At 42.2% G+C, this 24,195-nt stretch overlaps 3 protein-coding genes across 6 annotated transcripts in view; 2 read left to right on the forward strand and 1 right to left on the reverse strand.

The window, feature by feature from the left end:
- The window catches only part of polr2b (RNA polymerase II subunit B), a 221,312-nt gene that overhangs the window by 157,915 nt on the left and 39,202 nt on the right, over positions 1-24,195 (reverse strand). The gene's annotated exons all lie outside the window — the stretch shown is intronic.
- cox18 (cytochrome c oxidase assembly factor COX18) lies at positions 498-8,235 on the forward strand. 4 transcript variants are annotated; one of them, XM_085183560.1, is made up of 8 exons: positions 498-760; positions 3,034-3,418; positions 5,219-5,319; positions 5,427-5,581; positions 5,765-5,916; positions 5,993-6,100; positions 7,508-7,571; positions 7,812-7,943. In XM_085183560.1, exons 2-7 carry the CDS (start codon positions 3,038-3,040, stop codon positions 7,550-7,552), a joined length of 942 nt encoding a protein of 313 aa, XP_085039686.1. In that variant the 5' UTR covers positions 498-760; positions 3,034-3,037; the 3' UTR covers positions 7,553-7,571; positions 7,812-7,943. The 4 variants fall into 4 exon arrangements, with proteins under 4 accessions (XP_085039686.1, XP_085039676.1, XP_085039669.1 ...); XM_085183550.1 differs by having other exon boundaries at positions 7,508-7,946; XM_085183543.1 differs by lacking the exon at positions 7,508-7,571 and having other exon boundaries at positions 564-760; positions 7,812-8,235.
- igfbp7 (insulin-like growth factor binding protein 7) lies at positions 13,151-23,828 on the forward strand. The gene is made up of 5 exons (XM_085183575.1): positions 13,151-14,719; positions 15,136-15,245; positions 20,466-20,570; positions 20,645-20,771; positions 23,517-23,828. Exons 1-5 carry the CDS (start codon positions 14,299-14,301, stop codon positions 23,537-23,539), a joined length of 786 nt encoding a protein of 261 aa, XP_085039701.1. The 5' UTR covers positions 13,151-14,298; the 3' UTR covers positions 23,540-23,828.

Raw genomic sequence — 24,195 nt, forward strand, 5'->3', positions numbered from 1 at the left:
CTGGGGAGTAAACTGCCATTAAACGAACAGAAGAAGAAGAAAACCCCTGCACATGCGCGGTACGGATCGGGTAGACCCGATTTGTACGGTCCTAGTTTGCACATGCCCAGTAAGGATCGGGGAGTTCCGATCCGTAACTGTCTTTTTATTTTTTGTTTTTGTCTACATTGTACTGAAATGCTTCATTATTGCAAACATTTTAAGATATACTTAATATTCTTAACATTTTAACAGATACTCTGACCAATAACTATCGTAAAACGCTACGACCGGAAGTAGATACCATTCGCGCATGCGGGGTACCGATCGGGTTTCCGGTACGGATCGGGTAGTGACAGACAGTGACAAGCAGAACTATATTCGCTGATGCCACGCTTCCGCTCTGCTCTTTCACATTAAAAGAAACGTCCGGCGGGAAAAATGACGGTTTTTGATACATATTCAGCGGGCTTTAAATATTTTGTTTGGAGCGATAAAGCTGGTTCGTGTTTAGATAATCTGAGATGTTTTTATCTGAAACACCAGCGGTGCGGTGAAGGGGGGTTGTTTTTTTTTACTCATGTATAATCCTATAGTGACGTCACATTCAACCGACACAAAGTGGTAAACAGTGCAACGTCATAAACGTGGGACACAGCGTAGCGTGTGGTTGGAGGCGCCAAGGTGATAGAATAGATATAAGCAAATAAAATCAGGGATTTAATGATTTATTCAGCCTCTGACCCCGAGCACAGAGCACCTAACGGCTGACGTCACACAGGTACGTTTCCGCTGTACGGTCATGTTAAAGATTGCAATATCGAAGAAAAGAAAAAGGAGGTGTGATTCTGTTCTGAATGATTCAATATGTCGCTTGTCTCTCTGAGATTGTCATTGTTATTGTTCTAAATAAAGTTCATTTTAAAAAAAAAGATGCAATATCGAGCTGTTAACACGAGAACGCATTAGATGTATTCACGCAGTAAACATGTTTACCTGGACAGGTAAAGACTTTAATTAATGTAGGGTGAGTTGTGCCAGTTTTTACTTAAAGTGACTTTAGAGCGACCGTAATGTCCAACTAAAACATGTACACATATTTCAGGATGTTGAGCAGTAAAAAAGTTCTGACATGTTCAGAACAAAGTGAAATTCAAATGAAGACGAATTTAACTGCAGTTGTCTTCACAAATCTGGCCTACTCCATAACATCCCAGCTGTTGATGGTACTCACTGCTCCCTTCTGGCTCTACCACCAAGTTTTTGTGATGTGGTTAATGTTTTTATGCACATTTTCTCTATGGGAAATAATTATGAATATTCTCTATTACTTTTTCTTAATAAATGCACACTTAACCAAACCTGCTTTTGCATGTGATATTCCTGCCAGCTGGATCAAAATCTAATTTCTTTGTGCATGAACTGGCTTTTGAGTATTCACAAAGAAATGAACATATAAAGGCTGCTAGTCCCTTAGATGTTTTGTCAAAGACTTGATGGCATTTCCATCTGTAGCATCCAGCCGAACTGAGAAGGCCAGAACTGATGGTTGTTGAATGAATTTTATTATTCCTTGCCGTGTATCAGACAACGAACCAACGTAAGAGCTTGTTCCCCTGTCGACTGTAGCTAGAGCCATTCATTTTTATACTATTGTTTTTCTCTCCCTTTTTTCCATTATCAGTAGTTTGCAGTTTTCTTGCGTCTTTTGTTACATCAAGCTAGTTTCCGTTTGCAACATTCACGTCTGGTCACACAGGAAGTTACCAAAACAAAAGCACAAACATTATATTACGTTATATTATATATTAGCTAGCTTTACATATCCACTTTTACACCATCCATCTTTTTCTTTTCCATGTATCATTTTAATGTCATCCTGGATGTTCATCTTCCTTGCCACCTGACGAATGGACTTCCCTTCTCCACCTCGTTCACTCAGTAAACTCTCTCTATTATAACTCTGTGGCATGAGGGTCTGTTTCTGTTTTTGGTCTGAAATTAAGAATGTCACAGTGGAAAACTATAAAAATACAATCTACAGTTACAATAAAATAATATGTTTAAAATATTCGTAAGTGTGGCCCCTTGGCACAAATTACCCCAACAACACCATTTTGGAAAAAAAGCATCATCCAACAGTTTTGAGTATCGACTCACAGTGTAGCTTACCAAATCTCTAACACATCTGTGAAATGTTTTCAGACTTTTCTATAACGGTTCATACGCAACAATCAAAAACCAAATCACCCCACTTTCCCCTGTGCCAAATAATAGCAGCTGATCTTCACAGCTACCTGAGGAACAGCTGAGCTGAACTTTCTCCTGACATGAAGCTTAATAAACACAAACAGGCAGTTTTCTCTTCTTCTCCACACAGACTCTGACAGTAAAACACAGGTTTTTGTTTAACTGGTGTGATCCGTTTACATATTCCACTCTCCGTGATCAGCAGGTGTTAAACAGCTGACAGGTGAACAGGATGTTGAGGCTTTGTCTGTAGCGTCATCAGGAAAACATTGGCTTGTTATTTAAGTTACAGAAGGACAGAGGTGTGAGACTAGGTGGAAAACTTTTTGTTTTTTAAAAAAAAATAAATTCAAATAATTGAATTGTGGTCTGATGAGAATATTGATACGGGTATGCATTTGAACGAGCTGGAGATGGAGCCCATTTTTGTCTTGTCAAACCTCATGACCCAGAGACAGAGACGACATCCAGTGAAAACGATGCAACATCTGCAACACGGAGAGAGCTGACCTAGAACATCGATCACACTCACGTTTGTTTGTTGGCAAACAGGTGAAGTCCTGAAATGTTTCTCTGAGGAAGGTTCCTCATTGATAAATCGATCACTGAAAAACCTTGAGCTCACAGTTGCTTCACCAATTGTAATAACCTGTAAATAATCTGTTCATGATGGAAGATGAAGAGGAGTCTCATCCTTCCCTTCAGCGTGGTCTCCTACACATGGACTTCATATTTCACTCCATCCTGGTTCCTGTTGCAGTCATATGATATTTTACGGCCGTCCTTTCTGTGTCATCCTTTCAGGCCTATGAGGGTCACCATGTTAAGTGTGGGGGGCTTGTCGAGGATCTTCAGCCTTCCCATACGAGGATTCTGCTCAGCTGTGATCTACAGGAAGTCACTTCCACCTGTCATCACCTCCTCTCCTGGCAACTACCTCCATAGATCAGGAGGGGGGGCACACGTGTCAGGTGTGCGGTTCCTGTCAGGTGGCAGCAGCGATGCTGCAGGTGGGTGGTACAGCAGCCTGGCGGACTCGACCCCAGTTCACCTGTGTGAACAACTCCTGGTGAGCGTACAGGAGGCGAGCGGGTTGCCGTGGTGGTTTAGCATCTGTGTAGCAACGCTGTCAGTGAGGACACTCATCACTCTGCCGCTCGCTGCCTACCAGCTGGTCGTCATCTCTAAGGTCAGTGACGCAGGGCTTCACATATAAGATAAGATAACCTTTATTAGTCCCACACGTGGGAAACTTGTTTTGTCACAGCAGAAAGTGGACAGTGCAAAGTTACACAGCAAAAACTGGAGAACACTGGAACACAATAAGAATAAGGTACTGTACACAACTGTACAGAATAGAATAAAATAAAATACTATATACAATAGGATAAAAATAGAATACAAATGCTTTATACAACTGAGTAAAAATACAACTTTGTTGGGAAAAAAAAGTATTGCACTTAGTCTTATTGCACATGTGTGCATCTGAATTATGAGTCCAGTCCAGTTTATTGTTCAGATGAACACCAAGGTACCTGTAGCTGTCTACAGCCTCATTGTCCATACCTTGGATGTTCAGTGGTTGCAGTGGAGGATGTTTGTGCCTGTGGAAGTCTACCATCAGCTCCTTGGTTTTACTGGTGTTGATGTGGAGGTAGTTCAGCTGGCACCAGTCCACAAAGCCTTGGGTCAGTTCTCTGTACTCCCTGTCGTCCCCATCAGTGATGAGGCCGACTATTGCAGAGTCATCAGAGAACTTCTGCAGGACGCACTGGGTGGAGCTGTGGGAGAAGTCTGCAGTGTAGATGGTGAAGAGGAACGGAGCTAGAACTGTTCTCTGTGGGCCCCCGTACTGCAGACAACCCGTAGTCCAGAATCATGTGGTGAGGTGATGATCCACTCCAGAGTTCTCCAGCTTGTCCTTCAGGACTGTGGGCAGAATGGTGTTAAAGGCACTGGAGAAATCAAAGAACATGATTCTCACAGTGCTCCCAGCGGTCTCCAAGTGAGAGAGGGAGCGATGTAGGAAGTGGATGACGGCATCATCCGCTCCAATGCCAGGCTGGTAGGCAAACTGAAGTGGGTCCAGTGATGAGCTCACCAGGCGCCGAAACTGAGCCAGGACCAGTCGCTCCAGGGTCTTCATCAGGTGGGATGTCAGAGCCACCGTCTTGTAGCTGTTGAAGGTCATCTGTGCAGTGTCATTGCAGTAGTTACCAGAGTCACCTCACATTGACAAGGTTGCTGCTTCAGCTCATTCTTCCTGTGTGATCCTGTTTCTGGCTGTAGGTGAGGCGGATGAGTGCAGACCCTTTCTGCTTCACTGCATGAAAGCAAACTTAAACATGTTGATGGTTTAAAATACTTTGAGTGGTCAGTAAGAGGGGAAAGGTCTGTCTGTGTCCACAGACTCATCCAACATACTTAATGCTGGTCACATGATCTCAGGTCAGAGTTTGAGGGTCTCATGATGTTTTTGCCACCTCTGATCCATCTTTGTGCTTCTAAAAGAAAATCCAGCGCTCCCACATCTCTACATCTGACCTTAGATCAGACTGTAGTTTGTCCTCAGAGAGAAGAAATATTTCAGGAATCCAGACATTTTCCCTCCCCCTTCTCTCCCACGAATTCTGTCCTCCTCGTCCTCCTCCTCGTGTCCTTTTAAACTGAAATGAAAAAGGAAGCCTCTGAGACTCTCAGCTGACACGTCAGCTTTTAACCGCCTTTAAGTTACTTTACTTTACCTCATCATGTTTTGGAGGAATACTCTGCAGCTGCCTCTGAGTTTATCCAGTCAGAAGCATCCGTTTAATTAAGGTGCTTTTTTTTCCCCGTGAGATGTCCCAAAAAAGGTTTCAGTTGGTCAGAGCAAAGATGTAAGCTTTATCTAATGCAGCCCCTTAGTTCCTGCAATGAAAAACCCACAAAACTAACTATTATTAACCAATCCCCCAGAATCTAACCATAGTAATCTTCATGTGATATGCAGGTGGAGGCACTACAGGCTGAAATCTCTGAGCTGGCCAAGAGACTACGCTATGAAGTGTCAGTCAGAGCAGGAGAGAGAAGCTGGACGGAGAGAGAAAGCCGGTGAGACACAACTAACAGACTTAAAACAACAACAAACAAATACATTCAAAGAAACAAAAAAACATCCAATAGACAGCATACAACCAGTCAGTCTGTCCTCCTACCAGGTTCCAGTTCAAGAAGAACCTGCGGCGGATCGTCTCTCAGCTCTACGTCAGAGATAACTGTCACCCCTTCAAAGCCAGTCTGCTGGTCTGGGTTCAGCTGCCACTCTGGATCAGTCTGTCTCTGGCCCTCCGAAATCTGAGCCTGGATCAGTCTGGTAAGAACCTGGACCAAATGAAACTAACCCAGCCCAAAATTATGAGGTAGGATACAGTACTGTGCAAAAGTCTTGAGCCACCCCTCATGTCTTTAAAGTTTTGACTTTCCTGTATTTTTGTTAAGTGCTCTTGAGCGATAGTTCTCTCACGCGCTCATTCTTTTCCCTCCCTGCAACGTACAGCAGCTGGAGCTTCAGCTACCTCTGTTTTTCCTGCAGACCTGCAGGGGGCGCTGGCAGCAGGAGGTGCTCTGTGGTTCCCTGACCTCACCATACCGGACTCCACCTGGATCCTACCTGTCTGTCTGGGACTCACCAACCTGCTCATCGTAGAGGTCAGTTTGTCAGCAGTATGTAATTAGCTGATCAGTGGTGTAATCAGTCTAAGCTTCCTGTGCGCTTCTTCTTCAGGTTTTTTCTCTGCAGAGAGTCGCAGCGTCTCGAACCCAGCAGCTGGTCTTGAACACCGTTAGAGGATTTTCTCTGCTGATGATCCCAATCGCCGCCACGGTGCCCTCTGTGAGTTTAAGGCTGGCTTCAGGCTGAGAAAAGTGATGGACTACACAGTCCATCACTTTTCTCAGCCTGAGGTCTTAGACCAGGTCAGAACAGCCATTTGACATTCAGGAAACGAGTTACAAGCTGAAATTTACAAAAAAGAAAAACATTTTAGTCATAAAACGTGCGTACTACACCTGCAGGGAAAATAACCTTTACACATTACAGCCCGCTTAGACATGTATACACCTGGACCACCCTCATTTCCTGACCACTACACGTCCCATTCAACCTGAACAAGAACTTGAATTTGATCTGTGATCAAATGGGACACCATGGGACACATGGAGACTGAGTCTTATTCATTCACACAGCACAAATATGCAGGTGATGAAGGTGTAGTAAGCTGGTTAACATGAGACAAAAATGGCATTAAATAAATAAATAAATAAATAAATATTTTATTTATATAGCACCTTTCTAGACAGAGTCACAAAGTGCTGCACATAGGATAATAAATAATAAAAGGGTAAAACAGACAATATAAAACAGTCAGAAATTTAACCAAAAACAGTTTTAAAAAGGTGAGTTTTGAGTTGTTTTTTAAAAACAACTACTGAGTCCACAGATCTGAATGTATGAGGGAGAGCGTTCCACAGTCTCGGGGCCACAGTGGCAAAAGCTATATAGGCCTGTAGCAGATCGGAGATGTAGGCTGGTGCCAGTCCATGCAAGGCTCTAAATATCAAGACCAGGACCTTAAAATGTACTCTAAATTCAACAGGAAGCCAGTGTAGCTGAAATAGCTATGCTGTCACATGTGAATACTTGGAGGATCTTGTCAAAAGTCTAGCTGCAGCATTTTGCACAACCTGCAGATGATCCAGAGAACCTTTGCTTAGACACATAAACAAAGAGTTACAATAGTCCAAGCGTGAGGAAATAAATGCATGTATAGCTATCTCCAGTTCAGGGCAAAATAAAATAGGGCTTAACTTAGCCACATTTCTTAAATAATAAAAACAAGACCGGACCAGAGAATTCACATGCCCATCCAATGTGAGAGTCGAGTCAAAAGTGACAACTAAATTCCTGATAGAGGATTTAACATACACAGGAAGAGGACCAAGGGCTTTCACTATCTGGGATACAAATCTGTCTGGAGCACATACGAGGACTTCAGTTTTCCCCTCGTTGAGTTGGAGGAAATTTACAGCCATCCAACGTTTGACGGAATCTAAGCATTCTAAGGCATTCTTCATCCTTCACATCATCTGATCATGAGTGTCATAGCCCTGCCCTCTCTGAGCCTGATCTGAGCTCTAATTAGTTTATATCTCTTACAGGTAAAAGATTATTATGGCCACTGAATGGTGTAGGTGATTAAGTTGATCTGTATATAAGTGAAAGTTTTTAATCTCTCCACAGTCTGTGAAATGTCGGTACTGCCACCCACGAGCTTTACACTGGTGAGCTCGTTCTCCCGACATTTGTGAGTGAAGCAGCATTTGCCTCGTTTCCTGTTCATAAACACAGCTCTGACTGAGGAATGTTTCATGTTCAGATCTGCCAAGTCAACGAATGTTTGAACGTGTTAAGTCGCTCCCGCATTCCTGTCAGGTCATCAGATTAAAGTGTCTGTTCAGGGTTTTATTTTGAAAGAATGTTCCTGTGTATTAATCAGATTAAGGTGTTTTATTCTGAAAGTGTCTCACTGTGTCTCTCCTCACAGTCCATGGCTCTGTACTGGTTTGCTTCCAGTCTGGTGGGATTCAGTCACAACCTCCTCCTTCGCTCTCCTTCAATCCGCCGACTCTTGCAACTGTCGACTCCTCACTCGACATCTCCATACAGAGACTTGCTGACCGCCTTCTTCGCCAAATACCGCAAATGACCGTGCTGTCAGATAATACAGCTGCAAACATCTACAAAACAAGTTGAGGACAGCAGACTGACTCAGTTTAATAATTACTAGCTGCCTGGGTCCACCTGATGGAAAACCCCCCCAGCTGACTGTAACTTCCTGTCAGAGTTTAAAGTCATATAAAGTCAGGTAAACGTCTGTGACAATGTGATCACCTCAGACATTTAAAGTGTTTGATGTTAATCTGAGATGTGTCTGTCTGGTCATAAATAAAGTCACTTCAGACTGTGAATGCTCTGTGTTGAAGTTCATCTCTGAACAATAACAGGAAGTGAATGCATGATCTTTGACCGCCTGTTTATTTTCCCACAGACACTCTCTAAACTTAGAAACAGTTCAAGAGGAAGGATTACAGATCAGCCACTTATCGATCAGATGTTTCCCGTATTTATACCTGTGTGGATCAATAGTCTCTTCCCTGATTCTTCTGTCACACAGTGTGACACAAAGTAGATAAGCTGTTGTGATACTCTGCACTTGTCCCAGAAGTACTGACTTTGTGTACATTATTCTTTCTATATATTTATTTGCTATGCACTGACTCTCCTGGCTTTGTTTGTGTGAGCATTCAGTCGCCTGCAAAACAAACAGTCAGTAAATTAAAGCAAATACTCAGTTACATGTTGTTTTATATTTTATTATGTCACAGGATTAAGTCATTTGTTTTCTTGTTTTCAATCTTCACGTAGGTCATGTGCGGGAAAGGCCCGCCCAGCATCTCCTGACTACTACTGATGATCTGACATCAGCAGGTTAAACCAAGAGGAGGGGTTTCTTGCTTGCTTGCTTTTGTTTGTTTCATGATACAAAGGGATTTGTTGCATATTTTTTCTTATATAGAGCCATTTAGTCATAAATGTGTTAATCAAAAGATTGGGGAGCTTTTTGTAATTCTCAGTCATTTCTGTTGAGTTTTAGATTCCTCAACTCAAGCCAATGGTACTGGCTAGAATAACTGAAGGTAAACTGATTTGAGCTGCGTCCCAATTCAGGGGCCTCATCCTTCGGATTTGAAGGCCGATTAGTTACAGCAACGTGATGAAGGCTGCTCCAAATGGGGCCAACAAATGTGTCCTTCATTTTCCCAGATTTGATGGATGGGTCGGGTGTATCCTTTGTGGCCCACCATATCCCAGAATTCATAGCGTGGCCCAGCCAAGTTTCCAACAATGGTGGCAGCTACTTAGTTTTAACGCCGACAGTCTCGGTTGTTGTGTCCTTTGGCAATACACTTCAGCTGTTGCCTACTGGTTGTGGTCAGATTCCAAACATTTTTTACAAATAAATAACTGCAAAGTGGGGTGTGTGTAATTATTCAGCCCCCTTTGGTCTGAGTGCAGTCAGTTGCCTATAGACATTGCCTAATGAGTGCTAATGACTAAATAGAGTGCACAACTGTAAACCTACCAAGACAAGGCCGTCCACCTAAACTCACAGGCCGAACAAGGAGAGCGCTGATCAGAAATGCAGCCAAGAGGCCCATGGTGACTCTGGACGAGCTGCAGAGATCTACAGCTCAGCTGGGGTGCACTGCACAAAGTTGGCCTTTATGGAAGAGTGGCAAGAAGAAAGCCATTGTTAACAGAAAACCACAAGAAGTCCCGTTTGCAGTTTGCCACAAGCCATGTGGGGGACACAGCAAACATGTGGAAGAAGGTGCTCTGGTCAGATGAGACCAAAATGGATCTTTTAGGCCAAAATGCAAAACGCTATGTGTGGCAGAAAACTAACACTGCACATCACTCTAAACACACCATCCCCACTGTCAAATATGGTGGTGGCAGCATCATGCTCTGGGGGTGCTTCTCTTCAGCAGGGACGGGGAAGCTGGTCAGAGTTGATGGGAAGATGGATGGAGCCAAATACAGGACAATCTTGGAAGAAAACCTCTTGGAGTCTGCAAAAGACTTGAGACTGGGGCGGAGGCTCACCTTCCAGCAGGACAACAACCCTGAACATAAAGCCAGGGCAACAATGGAATGGTTTAAAACAAAACATATCCATGTGTTAGAACGGCCCAGTCAAGTCCAGATCTAAATCCAATCGAGAATCTGTGGTAAGATCTGAAAACTGCTGTTCACAAACGCTGTCCATCTAATCTGACTGAGCTGGAGCTGTTTCAAAGAAGAATGGGCAAAGATTTCAGTCTGTAGATGTGCAAAGCTGGTAGAGACAGACCCTAAAAGACTGGCAGCTGTAATTGCAGCAAAAGGTGGTTCTACAAAGTATTGACTCAGGGGGCTGAATAATTACGCACACCCCACTTTGCAGTTATTTATTTGTAAAAAATGTTTGGAATCATGTATGATCTTCGTTCCACTTCTCACATGTACACTACTTTGTGTTGGTCTTTCACGTGGAATTCCAATAAAATTGATTCATGTTTGTGGCTGTAATGTGACAAAATGTGGGAAAGTTCAAGGGGGCCGAATACTTTTGCAAGCCACTGTACTTGCAAATCAATAGGCAACGACACTCTACGAAACAACAATCAAAAACGCATGCGCTTTGTTGGATGGTGGAGGCTGTCATCTGGTGGTTAAATACCGGAGGTGATCAATCAATTATCTAATCCCAGGACAGGCAGAGACTCCACCCAACAACTCAGCAGACACGCCCAGGTGTCCACCCCCTAAGAAAGAAAAGGGGAAAAAAAAACCCACAGCCTTCCTCTGGTGGGAGGAGTCACACATAAAACAAACACTGACAACACTGGATCATAACACAGTTAAAAGTTGAAATGTAAATAGTTGTTTTTTTTATTATATAATTGATTTGTTTACATTTTATGTGGAGTGAATAAATAAAAGCATATTTATATATAAACATATATAAATAAAAACATGTTGTTTTACATTAGTAATTCATTTTGTGCATAATTTTATATTATTGTTGATAATAAATTAATTAAACCAACGAAACAACTTGAAGAGCTGGTTGGGAGCCGGAATTCCCATCACTAGAGAAAGTGAACTCCCGGCACACCGTTTTCAGACCCCCCGCGGTCTTTGGCTACTCAGGTTAAACATGATATATAAGTCACTCAGATAACTTAAAAATGTTATTGTTTGGTTTTTTCACTGTTTTATTTGTTCCTGAGTAAATTGGTTTGGCTGAAATTAAAGTTCTAGTTTTCGCACAGCTGAATAAACGTCAAACAGAAAACTGATTAAACAGAAGTGTGAGATGATCGAGAGTTTGCTCCACTGTCCTGTTATATTTTAGATAGCGAGGAGCAGATGGCTGAGTTTATTAAACTCCACCGAGACAGCGGTGACGCAAATCTGACGGCCAATTTCACAGCCGCTCACTTCAGGCCTACCCGGTCTTCGGAGGACACGGCCCAGATCTGAGTGACTTATATATCAAGGACGGGTCCTCCAAAGGATGCAGCCTAGGAATTGGGACACAGCTATAGTCAGTCTCTGCTTGATTCAGGTGAAGGAGGAGAGGTGAGCTGTGTTACCATGTGCTTTTGAGTTTTGTTAAGTTTCACAAATAATGGAGGTCACTGTAAGTAAATTGCTCGTCTCTGGGAACCCAAAATGTCTGCTTACCCTCTCCCCTTCCTTGATGCTCGAATCAGACTGCTTCCCACAGTAATACTATAACACAGAGTACAGCACAGTTGTAATAATCAGAATACCTTAATGATCCCTGAGGAAAGTATGTGGTGTCAGTTGTACAAAGTCAATAAGAACAGTAACAGACCAAACTAAATAATAATACACTATAATGCAAAGTTTACAAAATAAGAACTAGCTCTAATATATAAAATATCTCAATTATAAATATCTAGAATAATACGTGATATATACGATTCACATTTTACTTTAAAATGTAAAACTTTGTTATTTACTGCAGAGCGTGTGCAAAGAGTATAACTACTGCACTGTGTGCTGATGGAGCTGTACAGAGATGGCCTCCATTCCCACAACATTACTGGCCTTGTGACCAGTTTATTTAGTCGCATCTGCGACCCTCAACCTGCTGTCCCAGCATGCAACAGCACAGAGGATAGCACTGACCACAGCAGGCTGATAGAAAATCCTGAACATTGTCTGACAGATGTTGAAGGACCTCAGAAACTCTGGCCGTTCCTGTAGAGTGCAGTGGCGTTTTTAACCCAGTCCAGCCTATTATCAGTGTGTCCTCTGAGGTATTTATGCTCCTCCACAATGTCCACATCGACCACCTGGATTGAAACGGGGGTCACGAGTTTCCTGGTCTTCCTAAAGTCCACAATCAGTTCTTTGATCTTTGTCACGTTGAGCTGCAGATGATTCTGCTCGCATCACGTGACAAAGGAGTCATCAGAAATTTTCTGAAGGTGGCAGGTCTCTGTGCATGTAATACTGTATGGAAATAGTGTAAAGTACAGTAGCAGGGCTCGCAATATTTCAAAATCCCTGGTAGCCCTTCGGGCAGGGACTCTTCAGTTTTTGGTAGCCCAAAATAAACTTAAGTAGCCCGAATAAAAAAAGAGAACAATTTTTTGATTGATGTTTTGTTTCCTGTTTTGTTTCCTTTACAATAGTATACATTAAAGTATAATATTGTAAAGGAAACAAAATATTAATCAAAAAAATTGTTGAAAAACAAATTACAACATTGTATAAAAATTACAATCATCAACTCAAATACTTGGTTCTAATTGAACAGAAATTTCTATGAACTTGTAAGAACTGTGTAGGACATGAATCAGTCTGTGTCAGATCCTGAATCTGACATTTCCACTGAAGTCACGGGTAAGAGGCAAGTGGAACCAAGATCTAGGCCATTTGCTTTTTGAAGTTTGCAAAGACTGCTAAATTGTGCCAGTGGTAGTTCACTCTTTGCAACATAGTACGCTGTTCTAAACTGATTTTCAGGTTTATTTTTAGTATGTTATTTGCAATTGGTGTTTGTTCTGGGAAAGATATTGCAGACTGAGCAATAATGCATTTCTTGCATTTCACATGGGTTCTAATGGGGGCCTTTCTTAAAATTACTGGTCCCAGTAACAAAGGCGCTTGTCAACTCAGAAATCAAGGGAAAGCCAACAACACAACCGGCAGAACATTATGTTATTTACACGGGTGCACATAAGTGGTCCGCAGGTGCGCATTCGCTGTCAAAATAAAAGAGGCGCACAAGATAAGAAGTTGCAACGCGCGTTTGCGTCCATATAAAAGGCTGTTTTTGTCCGCTAGAGTTTCACGGCACATTCTGCACCACATCTCTGTGCGTTCATCATTTGTTTGAAGCCAGCTCACCTCCTGCAACCACTTTTCCGAGAATACGCGCTTCTTTTGTGGTTCGGACTCCTTCTGACATTTCTTTGGAGGTGGAGGAACATCACAGTAATTGCTTAAAGGAGCTTCTTCGACATCTTTAAGAGTTCTAAACAAATGTCTGTCCTCCTCCAGAAAATCTTATGTACGCAAACACGCGTTGCAACTTCTTATCTTGTGCGCGTTTTTTATTTTGACAGCGAATGCACACCTGCGGACCACTTATGTGCAGCCCTGGTTATTTAGCTCGTCATATTGCAGCCACAGAAATTCTTTTGTCCATGAAACCATAAAGCTGCACTTTCTTTTTGCCTTATAGTCTGATTTGTCATAACTTTTACGTTTTGTGGTCACTTCTTCACCCTGACCTGTCTTATTTGGCTCAGCAGAACTAAAATATATATCCTGCTGCTTTTACACAGACACTCGCATAACGCTTAGTGATTCTCTGCGCGATCAACCTCTCACATGTTTAAGCTGCGGGAGATTTCACTTGTCATGTTTGCATAGTAAGCTAACGATTGATACGACGATGTCAGAGGAATTGGTGCGCAAATTATCGTCACTCACCAATCAGTGCTGTCGCTCTCTATACACAGTTCGCGCGATTGCAAAGTGAAAGCAAAAAACAAGCGCAAATTCAAACGCGATTTCAATATGTCACATATTGACAGTGGCTCACCGATGCCAATGACATAATTACCCAGCTACATTTCCGAAAGAATGCAAAAGCATTGACATATATTTTTCCTTCCTACGATAGCCCGACGGGCAGGGCAGAGATAGGTTTTGGTAGCCCGACTGGAAAAATCGCTAGCCCCGGGACGTCGGGCTAGCGATTTTGCGAGCCCTGAGTAGTACTAGTAGTAGTAGTAATACAGTATTACTTTACAGGGTCGTATTATCTTCCTGTGCTTCTAGGCTGAGGGTGGGATCAGCTGTGGGTGGAGGCGGAGTCCCACCCTTGGAGCAGCTGTGTTTCAGCCCCTCAGTTTCAGACTGACTCAGAGCTGCTCGCAAACATGAAGTCTTTCTGCCTCCTCTCTCTGATCCTCCTGGTCCTCTCAGTCTGGGACTCTGCCCCTTTGGGATGTGGATCTTGTGACCTGGCTCAGTGTGCTCCTCTCCCAGCAGAGGGCTGTGCTGCCAGCTCTCTGGTGGACTCCTGTGGCTGCTGCTCTGTCTGCGCTGCCGCAGAGGGTGAGCTGTGCGGAGGTCGCCGGTCGGCAGCTCGCCGCTGTGGCTCCGGTCTGGAGTGCGTGAGAAGCGGCGAGAACAAGAAGAACGAGATGGGAGTCTGTGTCTGTAAGAGCAAATATGAGGTCTGCGGGACAAACGGAGTGACCTACACGAACTCCTGTGCACTGAAAACTGCAGGCCTGCGAGCCCAGAGTGAGGGAAAAGAACCTGTCAACATGCAGAACAAAGGTCGCTGTGGTTCAGGTGAGGTCGCAGGTCATCAGTGAAGCATTTCTTCATCTATGTAGCCTACAGCCTGCAGAAGGGGGTCACTTATTCTGATATGTGGCTTGATACAGTTGGAGAAATAACCTGCAGCTGAAGTACATATATATGTACGTATGTATGTATACGTTGCTGTGATGTAAATGTAGAGCAGTTAAAAAAATCTAAACGTCTCTTTCCCCGTCTGTGGTCCAGCGGACTATGAGGCAGTCTGTCAGTTACAGACTGATGTCGCCTCTGATAATCCTCCTCCATCCCAAACATCACATTCCTTTCTACATGAAAAGATCCACTGAGTGTGCTCAGAGCAAACTGAATTCAATTCCTGTGAGGTCACTGAGGACTTCCTGTCTGGACCTGTTTCACCCACATTCATCTTTTCTTTCTGTCTGCAGCTCCACTCATTGTTACTCCTCCAGGTGAGGTGTACAACGTGAGCGGCTCTCAGGTGTACCTGAGTTGTGAGGTGGTGGGCGTGCCCACACCAGTGCTAACCTGGAAGAAGGTGAGTTTGTGTGCCATCATTCAGCAGCTTGTCACACATTTAAGATGTATTTAGTTTTTCTCCATAAAAAGAAACACTCAAAGGTTCAGGCGTGACTCCACAGAAGTGTTTGCCTTCCTCTTTGCTGCTGACTTCCTGTTTCCTGCTGCTGCCAATAGAAACAATCAAAGTTCTCCACCTGGAAACATAAAACAGGAAATTATCCTGATTTAAACATTTCCCTGAACAGCAGCTTACATCACTACTTAACAACAATAGTCACCTTGAGGTACTTTAAAATGTAAGGAACAGACCCCGCAGTATTAGAGGGACGCCAAGCAAAAATTACAGTTTTTTCTGATTGCTTAAGCACATTTTTTGTAACTATTGGCTATTTTTGCAAAACTCTACACACAAATAAGAAAACCTGTCACCCAATTATCAAAACATTGTAGTTCTCTTGCAAAAGCGAACACAGCTAGATTAACTCTTCACACCTTCGTAAAAATGGTGTTTTCGTATCAAACAGTACACACAAGCCATCATCTACTAAGCACACAATGCGCCAACTGCACACTGATGGTATGAATACAAAACACATCTGGCTTTTGCTTTCTCTGTGTACAGATGTCAATTGAACATTCTGCCTCTGCCCCCAACATCTGGACGTCTAGCAATTCTGTAAAGTAACAATTTCAGTATTTTTGCATGTATGGTACTGTTGTGTTTCTCATTAGAGTATGGCAGTGCTACAAAGTACTTACCGATTCTCATTTCGAAATGTCCTAATGATGCTTGCCACAGTGTAGCGGCTCAGTTTAGGCTGAACCCGTTGGCCAGCTTCCCTCAGGGTCATCCCATGGTTGATGACATGGTCCACTATTGTAGCCCTGATGTCATCAGTTATTCTGTTTCTTACTCTTCTTACCCTTCCTCTTTCCCCTCCTCGTCCTCTTCTTGCTCCTCCTTGTCCTCTTCCTCTAACTTCCTCTAACCCTCTTGCTTCTTCACCTCCACGTCCTCTTCCTCCAACTTCTTCACCTCCACGTCCTCTTCCTCCAACTTCTTCACCTCCACGTCCTCTCCCTCGGCCTCCTCTGATTCTCACTCTTCTCACTCTTACTGCTCCTTCCATTGTACTCCACATAGACAGCTTACCTGTGGCCTGTTTATAGTGCTTAGGCTGATTGCAAAGTGGACTAATTATCTAAAACAGTTTTCACATGTGAAAGTGTGCCAGACAGTTGGCAAAATAGTGTTAATGATAGCCATACATGTGTATAATTTTGCTAGGAGTGTGTTGGAAATTTGGTAATTGAGTGTAAGCAGTGAGTTGTGCCTACAGTTTTGCAAAGTGTGTGTTACAAAATTGCAAACTGAGTGCAAAGCAGTGTTTGTGCTTTTAGTTTTGCAAACTCAGTGAGTGGTTTTGCTATAAGTGTTAATAGTTTTAGGAATTGTGCTATAAGAATCACAGTTAGGGTTTAAGCATTCAGAAAAAACTGTAAATTATATCAACAGTCTTTGACTTGAACAGTGGCGTGTCTAGAAAATTTTTGTTGGGGGGGCCAGGTAGGGGCACAGATTTGGAGAAGGGTGGCAGATGTAATTGGCAGATAATGTTTAAAAAAAAAATTCTACCAACCGTTAACCATAATTCAATAACCCTATAAACCTAATAACCGAATGCGCTTTTAACTCTTATTAGAATGAGATTTTAACCACTACGGTGCAAAGTTTTTAGATACTGCGTTGATAAAGTACAAGAGATACAATCAGTGCTTTGTCAGTGTTTACTCAGCATTCAAGGACAGCAATATTTCCATAGTATTTTTACTGACATATAGTGCACATATGTTTTGGGCAAAAACATTTTTGAATATTAAAATACGAACATTTGTAACAAACAATTGACAAATTAGCCAATGCCAATGTAAAACTTTATCTGCCTATTAAAAAAAGAAGAATCTTCTCACAAACTGGTGTTTGATTTTGAAACAGGAAAAACGTGGGGAAACAAATGAAAAGACTAACATTTGAATAAAACCTGAAAGCAAGTAAATACTTTCTATGCTGCCTTATGGTAAACTTTGGTAATATTGATAAAGAACAACACTGGCTGATGATGAAATACAGTCAGCTGGCATGGTAACACTGCCCGTATTAACCTGCAGGGCTGGACTGGGACAGAAAATTGGGCATTTTGACTAGAGACCGGCCCACCAGGTATTAAAGCCATAAAGCCTTTGAATGAAAACAAACGCTGTTGTGACAGTGATGTACACTGTCTTGTTGGTATATGATTTCTATACATTTTACGTCAGATAAAAACTTTGGTTATAAGATTTAGATAGTTATTTAATAAAAGCTAGATATTTTAAATGAGAATAAGAAAGAAAAGTATTTCTTTCTGCCCCCCCTTTCCCTGTTAATGCCCTACCTGGCCCCCTGGCAAAACTTTCCTAGACCCGCCCCTGCACAGTTACCAGCTGTCAGCTACTTAGAAAAGGATCCTGGTGTTATTTGTCTCCCAGAAACAGTTCATAACTTCCCTTCAACTCATTCATGTGACCTAAAAGGTAAACCTGTTTCTCCATCACCTGTTCAGCTCTGATGATCCAGTAAGGACATCTCCTGGTTTCATCTTCATGTTTCCCTCTCACCACATATCCATTACCAGCAGCTTTTACAGCTGTGGCTCCAGCAAACATCAGCTGATACTAGAAATTAATATTAAATAAATTCTAACAACAGCTGATCAAGCTTAAACGTGCTACTGTTGTTTAGCGCGACATCTGGCGGTTTCTTCTTTCTGGCGCAAAGTGGGCGGTAAACAAACAAGAGAGAAAAGATGATCAGCTGATCATTGATCAGTTTCACGATTGAAGTAGCAACAGGAGAGGCAGGGGGAGAGAATGAGAGAAGAAGAGGCAGCTGTGCAGCCTAACAACAGAATAACTCCAGCTTTGTGTCTTTTTTTCATTATAGCGAAAGTACGGGACAAACTGCGTCTCTTCTCAGCTCAATACGAAACGCATAATATTTTCTCTGAATGAGGGACCATTCCATTTTTTTAAGGAGCCGTTGGCAACTCTACTAACTAACCTTATGAATAAAATAAAGTACTCTATCAGTAACATCATAGTAACCGAACAGCTGTATAGAAACTCCGTCATGGTATGCCCGACGGCCAGTCCAGCTATGTTAACCTGCAACCAAATCTGCAGCTCCATACAGCAATGTTACGACTTAGATTATATCTTATAACTCATAACTCTTATGTTAGCTCCCCTCAGTAGCATACTGTCTGAAATATTCGACGGCTGCAATAATCCTTTAAATGTTATTTTTTCCTTGGTATTCTAATTTCACCGAAGTTTACTAAACTCAACAAACTTAATATTACTTACCGGGATATTTATTCTGTCCTCATTTTCTTTAATAAAAATTGTTTCCTGCGGTGCCGTCTTTCGTGCTTGGCTCTCTTACCTTTGCTAACGTGATGCACACAGTGCAGAAGCCGATGCTGCATTCACTTACACTCGGATATCTGAGCTTCACCGTGAAAACATAATCGTACATTTGATATTTGATTGAATTTTATTGTTTTACCTTTGGGGTCGCACCTGGGGTGGCCAGTCTGCTTGGGGGGGTGGCCTGTGCTCCCCCAGGCCACCCCGCTGGACACGCCATTGGACTTGAAGAAATTGCTTAACACTTAAACCTATGTTCTGCATATTCCAGCATATAAAATAAAATCATATTTTGTGTTTACACTCTTTGAAATAGATGCAAGTAAAATGGCAGAAAATAAATAGAATCAAAGACTCAGCAGCTCTTAAATCTATTGTCAGCTGTTTATCAGGAGTGGGGCGGGTGGAGGTTTGCCCACAGCAGTCATGTCAGTGGGGGGATCCAGGGGTTTCTCTGTGAATGTCACATTCCCGTGGCAGCGTGCTCGCTCAAAAGTTTAGGGTTTTTTTCAACTGTAGAAATCAGTTTTCTTCCCACGCAGAGTGAACAGCAGACGCTAATGTTTTTGTCACTTTTTATGAAAAAATGTTTATGCTTTAAACGCTGCATGGTCGTACTCTCTCCCGCACTCCATATAATCCCTTAAGATGTAACTACAGCCCAGCCCATGCAGCAGTATATTAATGACTAACCTCGTATTGTGGATGGATTATCTCAGTTGTTCTCCTGACTGAAGTTTCGTCCGTTCACATCATCCTGCCATGGAATTGTATTTGTTTCTAACCACTGGGAACCCTCACGTTAACTTTTATGGAGTGGAAAAATTAGTGTTCATCCTCCAGCTTCACTGTGTTTATGCTATGCTAACATAGCTGTGTCGCTAGCGATCACGTAGCACAACATTATATACCAGCTAGCCCAACTTCAGTAACCCTGCAAACGTCACTGCTGTTTAGTTTTCTGTCTTCATTCATGTTGGAAGTGACAGCAGAGCTGTACGTTTGAATTTTTCAGAAATCTCTCAGAACATGCTATATCATGTTTAGGTGGAAACTAGTGAGCTATAACCCTGCTAACTTCTATCTCTGTTAAATATCATAAATCCTGTTTTCATGGATGCCTGGATGTTAAACTTCATAGTTACACCTGGTAAAGCAGCAACGCTGATGATTTAATTACAGATGAAAGAATTTAGACAGTTTAAACTCTCAGTGATGCTGCAGTGTTTGTTTGACTTTGGGATTTGCAGCGGAGTTTGGGCCCAGACATGGCTAATAACGTCAGACTTAAAGACCGGATTGGCCATGTGAGGAGTTCAATTCAACTTCACAACAGCTCCTGCCTCAAGGCAGTAATATAATAAATAGGTTAATTTGCAGCATTCAGAGATATCAGCATGTTTCATGAACTTTCTTTATTTTTTCTGACATCAGGGCTTAAAAACTGATTCTGACGGCTTGTACACTAAGGGCTCAGGTATGTTCAGGTGTGTCTATCAGGGTGGCAAGTAACGGCCTGTTTGAAGAGAATTTACAGACCAAAGACCTGCACAGAGCTGTGGTGAAGTAGGATGTCCAATCATCAGTCTCAGCTTCAGGTGGGGATGTCAGGTGGTTCCTCCACCACAGTCAGAGTATGAGTGAGAAACCCGTTAGAAGACCACAGGGGTTAGACAACTCTGTGATGACATCACAGAGTCAATAAGGTATTTGAAGTTGGATCTCTAAGATTAGAGTGATGATGATAATGATGGGTTTCTTCTTTCAGATCCTCAGTGGGAAGAAGATGGAGCTTCTTCCTGGAGACCGTGACAATCTGGCGATCCAGACTCGAGGAGGACCGGAGAAGCATGAAGTGACCGGCTGGGTGCTGGTCAGTACAAACACTATGTTATGTCACTGCTGCAGTGGGACCAATCAAAATAGACCATGGTGTTTGTGTTTCAGATCTTGCCTCTGACCAAAGAAGAAGAAGGATCGTACGAGTGTCACGCCACAAACGCCAAAGGAGAAGCTTCAGCAGTTGGAGCAATTCACGTGGTTGAGTCCATCGATGAGCTCACTGCCAGGAAAGGTAACACCTATAATTACCTTATGAAACATTCCCCATGGTCATCACTGATCTTGGTCTCTGGAGGATTTACCTCAGCCTTTGTCAGCCTTTCAAAAACACCATCAGACTCTTCAGCCATATATTCTTCCACTTCTTCCATAACTATAAACTGTTAAATGACAAAAATGTTTCTAGTCCAAGAAGCAGACTTATCCATGTCAGTGAAACACGATTTAGGGCGGCAGTGGAATCAGAGCTCCTGTTACTGAAACTTTTAAAATGATAAATAAAACATTTGCAGAGACATTATCCAGCTTTTATTACCTGAGGCCTGTTCTCTTCTTATCCCATTACAAAGTAAGCAGAAAAATGATCCAGAGATGATTCTAAGCATGCCCAGATCATCCAGTTACGGACTGCTGGGCTCCTGCCAACTTATTCTGATAATCAGTCTTTTTTTCTTCACTAATCACAGATATATCATACAGGAATGTGGGCTCTAGATGGAGAGCACTGCAACCTTACTGACAAAATAAAGCATAGCCATCAGAATCCAGCATTGCCAAAAGTCTCTAACATAAACGAATAATGAAGCAGCCCAGGCTTTTTTGTTTTGTAAGGCTAGTACTATCTTTAATGTGCCCACACAAAGCTGACGATCTCCTCCTCTTCCTCCATCTGTACTGCTCTTTCACAATGTGCTGTCCTGTGCTTTTTCTCAGGAAAAGCACATTTTTGGGATTTGTCTGCTTAGAAAATGAACAACAGAAAATGAACAGTGCCTTTGATTGTGAGGTTAGCTTGTCTCCTTCATGTAGTTGAATCTAGATAACCAAATTCCAACTTTTGAACTTGGATCTGGTAACTGTTCTTAATACTAGCAAAATAAAAATGACCTGTGAAACTGTTTTAAATTCTTCATTCCAGATTTAGAAGTGACTGGTGATGGTTAAGTTACATATAAGCAACATGTGTTGTACATGACACGTCAAACAAATGCAAACAGAGAACGTAACATCACATTCACAAGGAGATGATGAAATGAACTGAATATACAGGAAAATCAAAAGATTGGGACCCTTTTAAAAAACATAGAAATGTTAATAATCACTGTATGTGGGATGACGTGTATATGTCTATGTATGAATGTATTACATTTATACATACATACATGTATATATGCCACCCAAGTGTTTGTGATAATTGCTAATGAGTCTTTTACACACTGTGGAGGAATTTTGGCCCACTCATCATATGAGAATTGTTCTTATCAGCATCACCCGCATTTTTGAGGTCATGCCACAGCATCTCAATCAGATTCAGGTCAGGACTTTGGCTACGTTCACACTGCAGGTCTTAATGCTCAATTCCGATTTTTTGGTCAAATCCGATTTTTTTTGTCTGCTTGTTCACACTACAAATAAAATGCGACAGCAAACGCGCTCTAGTGTGAACGCTCAAAGCGCCCGCATGCGCAAAAGAAGATGTCACACACAACGCGCTCTGTTCAGACCCAGAGCAAACAGTATTGTTTGACTGATGGCCCTTAATATAAAGACTTCGGACTTCACGTTTCCCAATTTTTGCTTTAAGTTATTTTGTTATTCACATAATAATGTAGATAACCTAATAATGATCCTTATTGCTGTTTTAGAGGAGCGCTGCTTCAAAGGATAGTTGCAGATTTGTCAGAATCTGCAGATTATACAGTACAAATAAAATGTTCACGTTTCTCCAATGTTGTCTTCCCAGCAGTTTTACTGACATCTACACGGGATGGCCAGGAAGCGTTCGCGATGTCTTCTCGGGCGCTGATAATTGGCGTCTGTCTTGTGTCAGTGACGTAAAAGACGGATTTAATGCGACATGACCATCAAACAGCAGTCGCTTTCTAAAACATCGGATATGTATTGGATTCAGTACCACATACGAAAGTGACCCAGATCGGATTTGAAAATATCGGATTTGTGCCGTTCACACTGTCACACCATGATCGGATATGGGTCGCATAGGGTCAAAAAAATCGGATTTGATGCCCTTTCGCCTGCAGTGTGAACGTAGCCTTTGACTAGGCCACTCCAAATTAAAGATGGACTTGCTGGTGTGCTTTGGATCATCATCCTGCTGCAGAACACAAGTGCACTTCAAGATGTTTTGGTAGAATTCATGGCTCCATTAACAACAGCAAGACATACAGCTGCCAAAAAGTTTTGTCTTGCCAGAGCACAGAGTATGTTGGGGATCAAGATGTTTTCTTAGAAAACCGAGACGAGCCTTTCTGTTCCTTTTGCTAAGCAGTGGTTTTTGTCTTGGAACTCTGCCATGCAGGCCATTGTTGCCCAGTCTCTTTCTTATGGTGGAGTCATGAGCACTGACCTTAACTAAGGCAAGTGAGGCATGCAGTGTTTTGGATCTTGCTCTGGGGTCTTTTGTGACCTTTTGGATGTGCCGTTGCTCCACTCTTAGGGTAATTTATGTTATAAATTGGGGTGGGGCGATCACCTTTTTCACACGTGGGTTTGGATTTTTTCCCCAAAGATGAACAAAAACCTTTATTTAGAATATGCATGATGTTTTTACTTTTTTACTTGTGTTATCTTTCATGATCTGACATGAGCAGACCCACGAGCAAACATGTTTTCACACCACTGTATATAAAATCAAAAGATTGGGACACCGCCTTTACATTATTGACATTTTAAAATGATAATTTGTTGAACAAGAAAAGAAACATATATGAAAGTAAATATGTCGTGTTTCTTTCAGTGACAAAGAAAGTCAACCTGTGATCAGCTGATCGTCTCAGGAATCCCAGACTTTTAACTTTCAGTAAAACCTGAATTTGTTTCCTTTCAGTCGTTTTTAGTTTTAATCCAGACTTTTTCAAACTTCAGTCTTTTGTTCTACATGTTATATCTTTTGTTATATTTGTAACTTTTAAAGTATTTTTCCTCCTCTGGGCACCAGCGGAAGTTTGAAATGGTGAAACAGGTGTATTTGTTTGTTGCAGTCTACACATTAAATATGAACCTTAAACTGCATGTTTTTCTTCTCAATTTAATAAACCATAATAATGTTGGTGTGTTGTTTGAATCTAATCAATATTTCAACTCTTTCAGTTAAATAATCAATGTTTTTACTGTGAAGGTCCCAGAAAAACATTATATTTTCAAGAATAAAAAGAGAAAAATGGAAAGATCAACTAATTCCTTGTGATCAATGTGAACTTTCATTAAATACAAACATGCATTCATCCATTTTCTTTTGCTTATCTGAGGCTGGGTCGTGGTGGCCGCAGGCTAAGCAGAGAAGCCCAGACCTCCCTCTCCCCAGCTGATCCAGTGGAACATCAAGCTGTTCCTAGGTCAGTTGAGAGGAGGCCCTGGGGCAGATCCTTTCACCTAGTCAACGACGTACAAAGATCCTGCGCGATGAACCGTAGATT

Source organism: Neolamprologus multifasciatus, chromosome 2, assembly GCF_963576455.1.
Source record: "Neolamprologus multifasciatus chromosome 2, fNeoMul1.2, whole genome shotgun sequence".
Taxonomy (NCBI): domain Eukaryota; kingdom Metazoa; phylum Chordata; class Actinopteri; order Cichliformes; family Cichlidae; genus Neolamprologus; species Neolamprologus multifasciatus.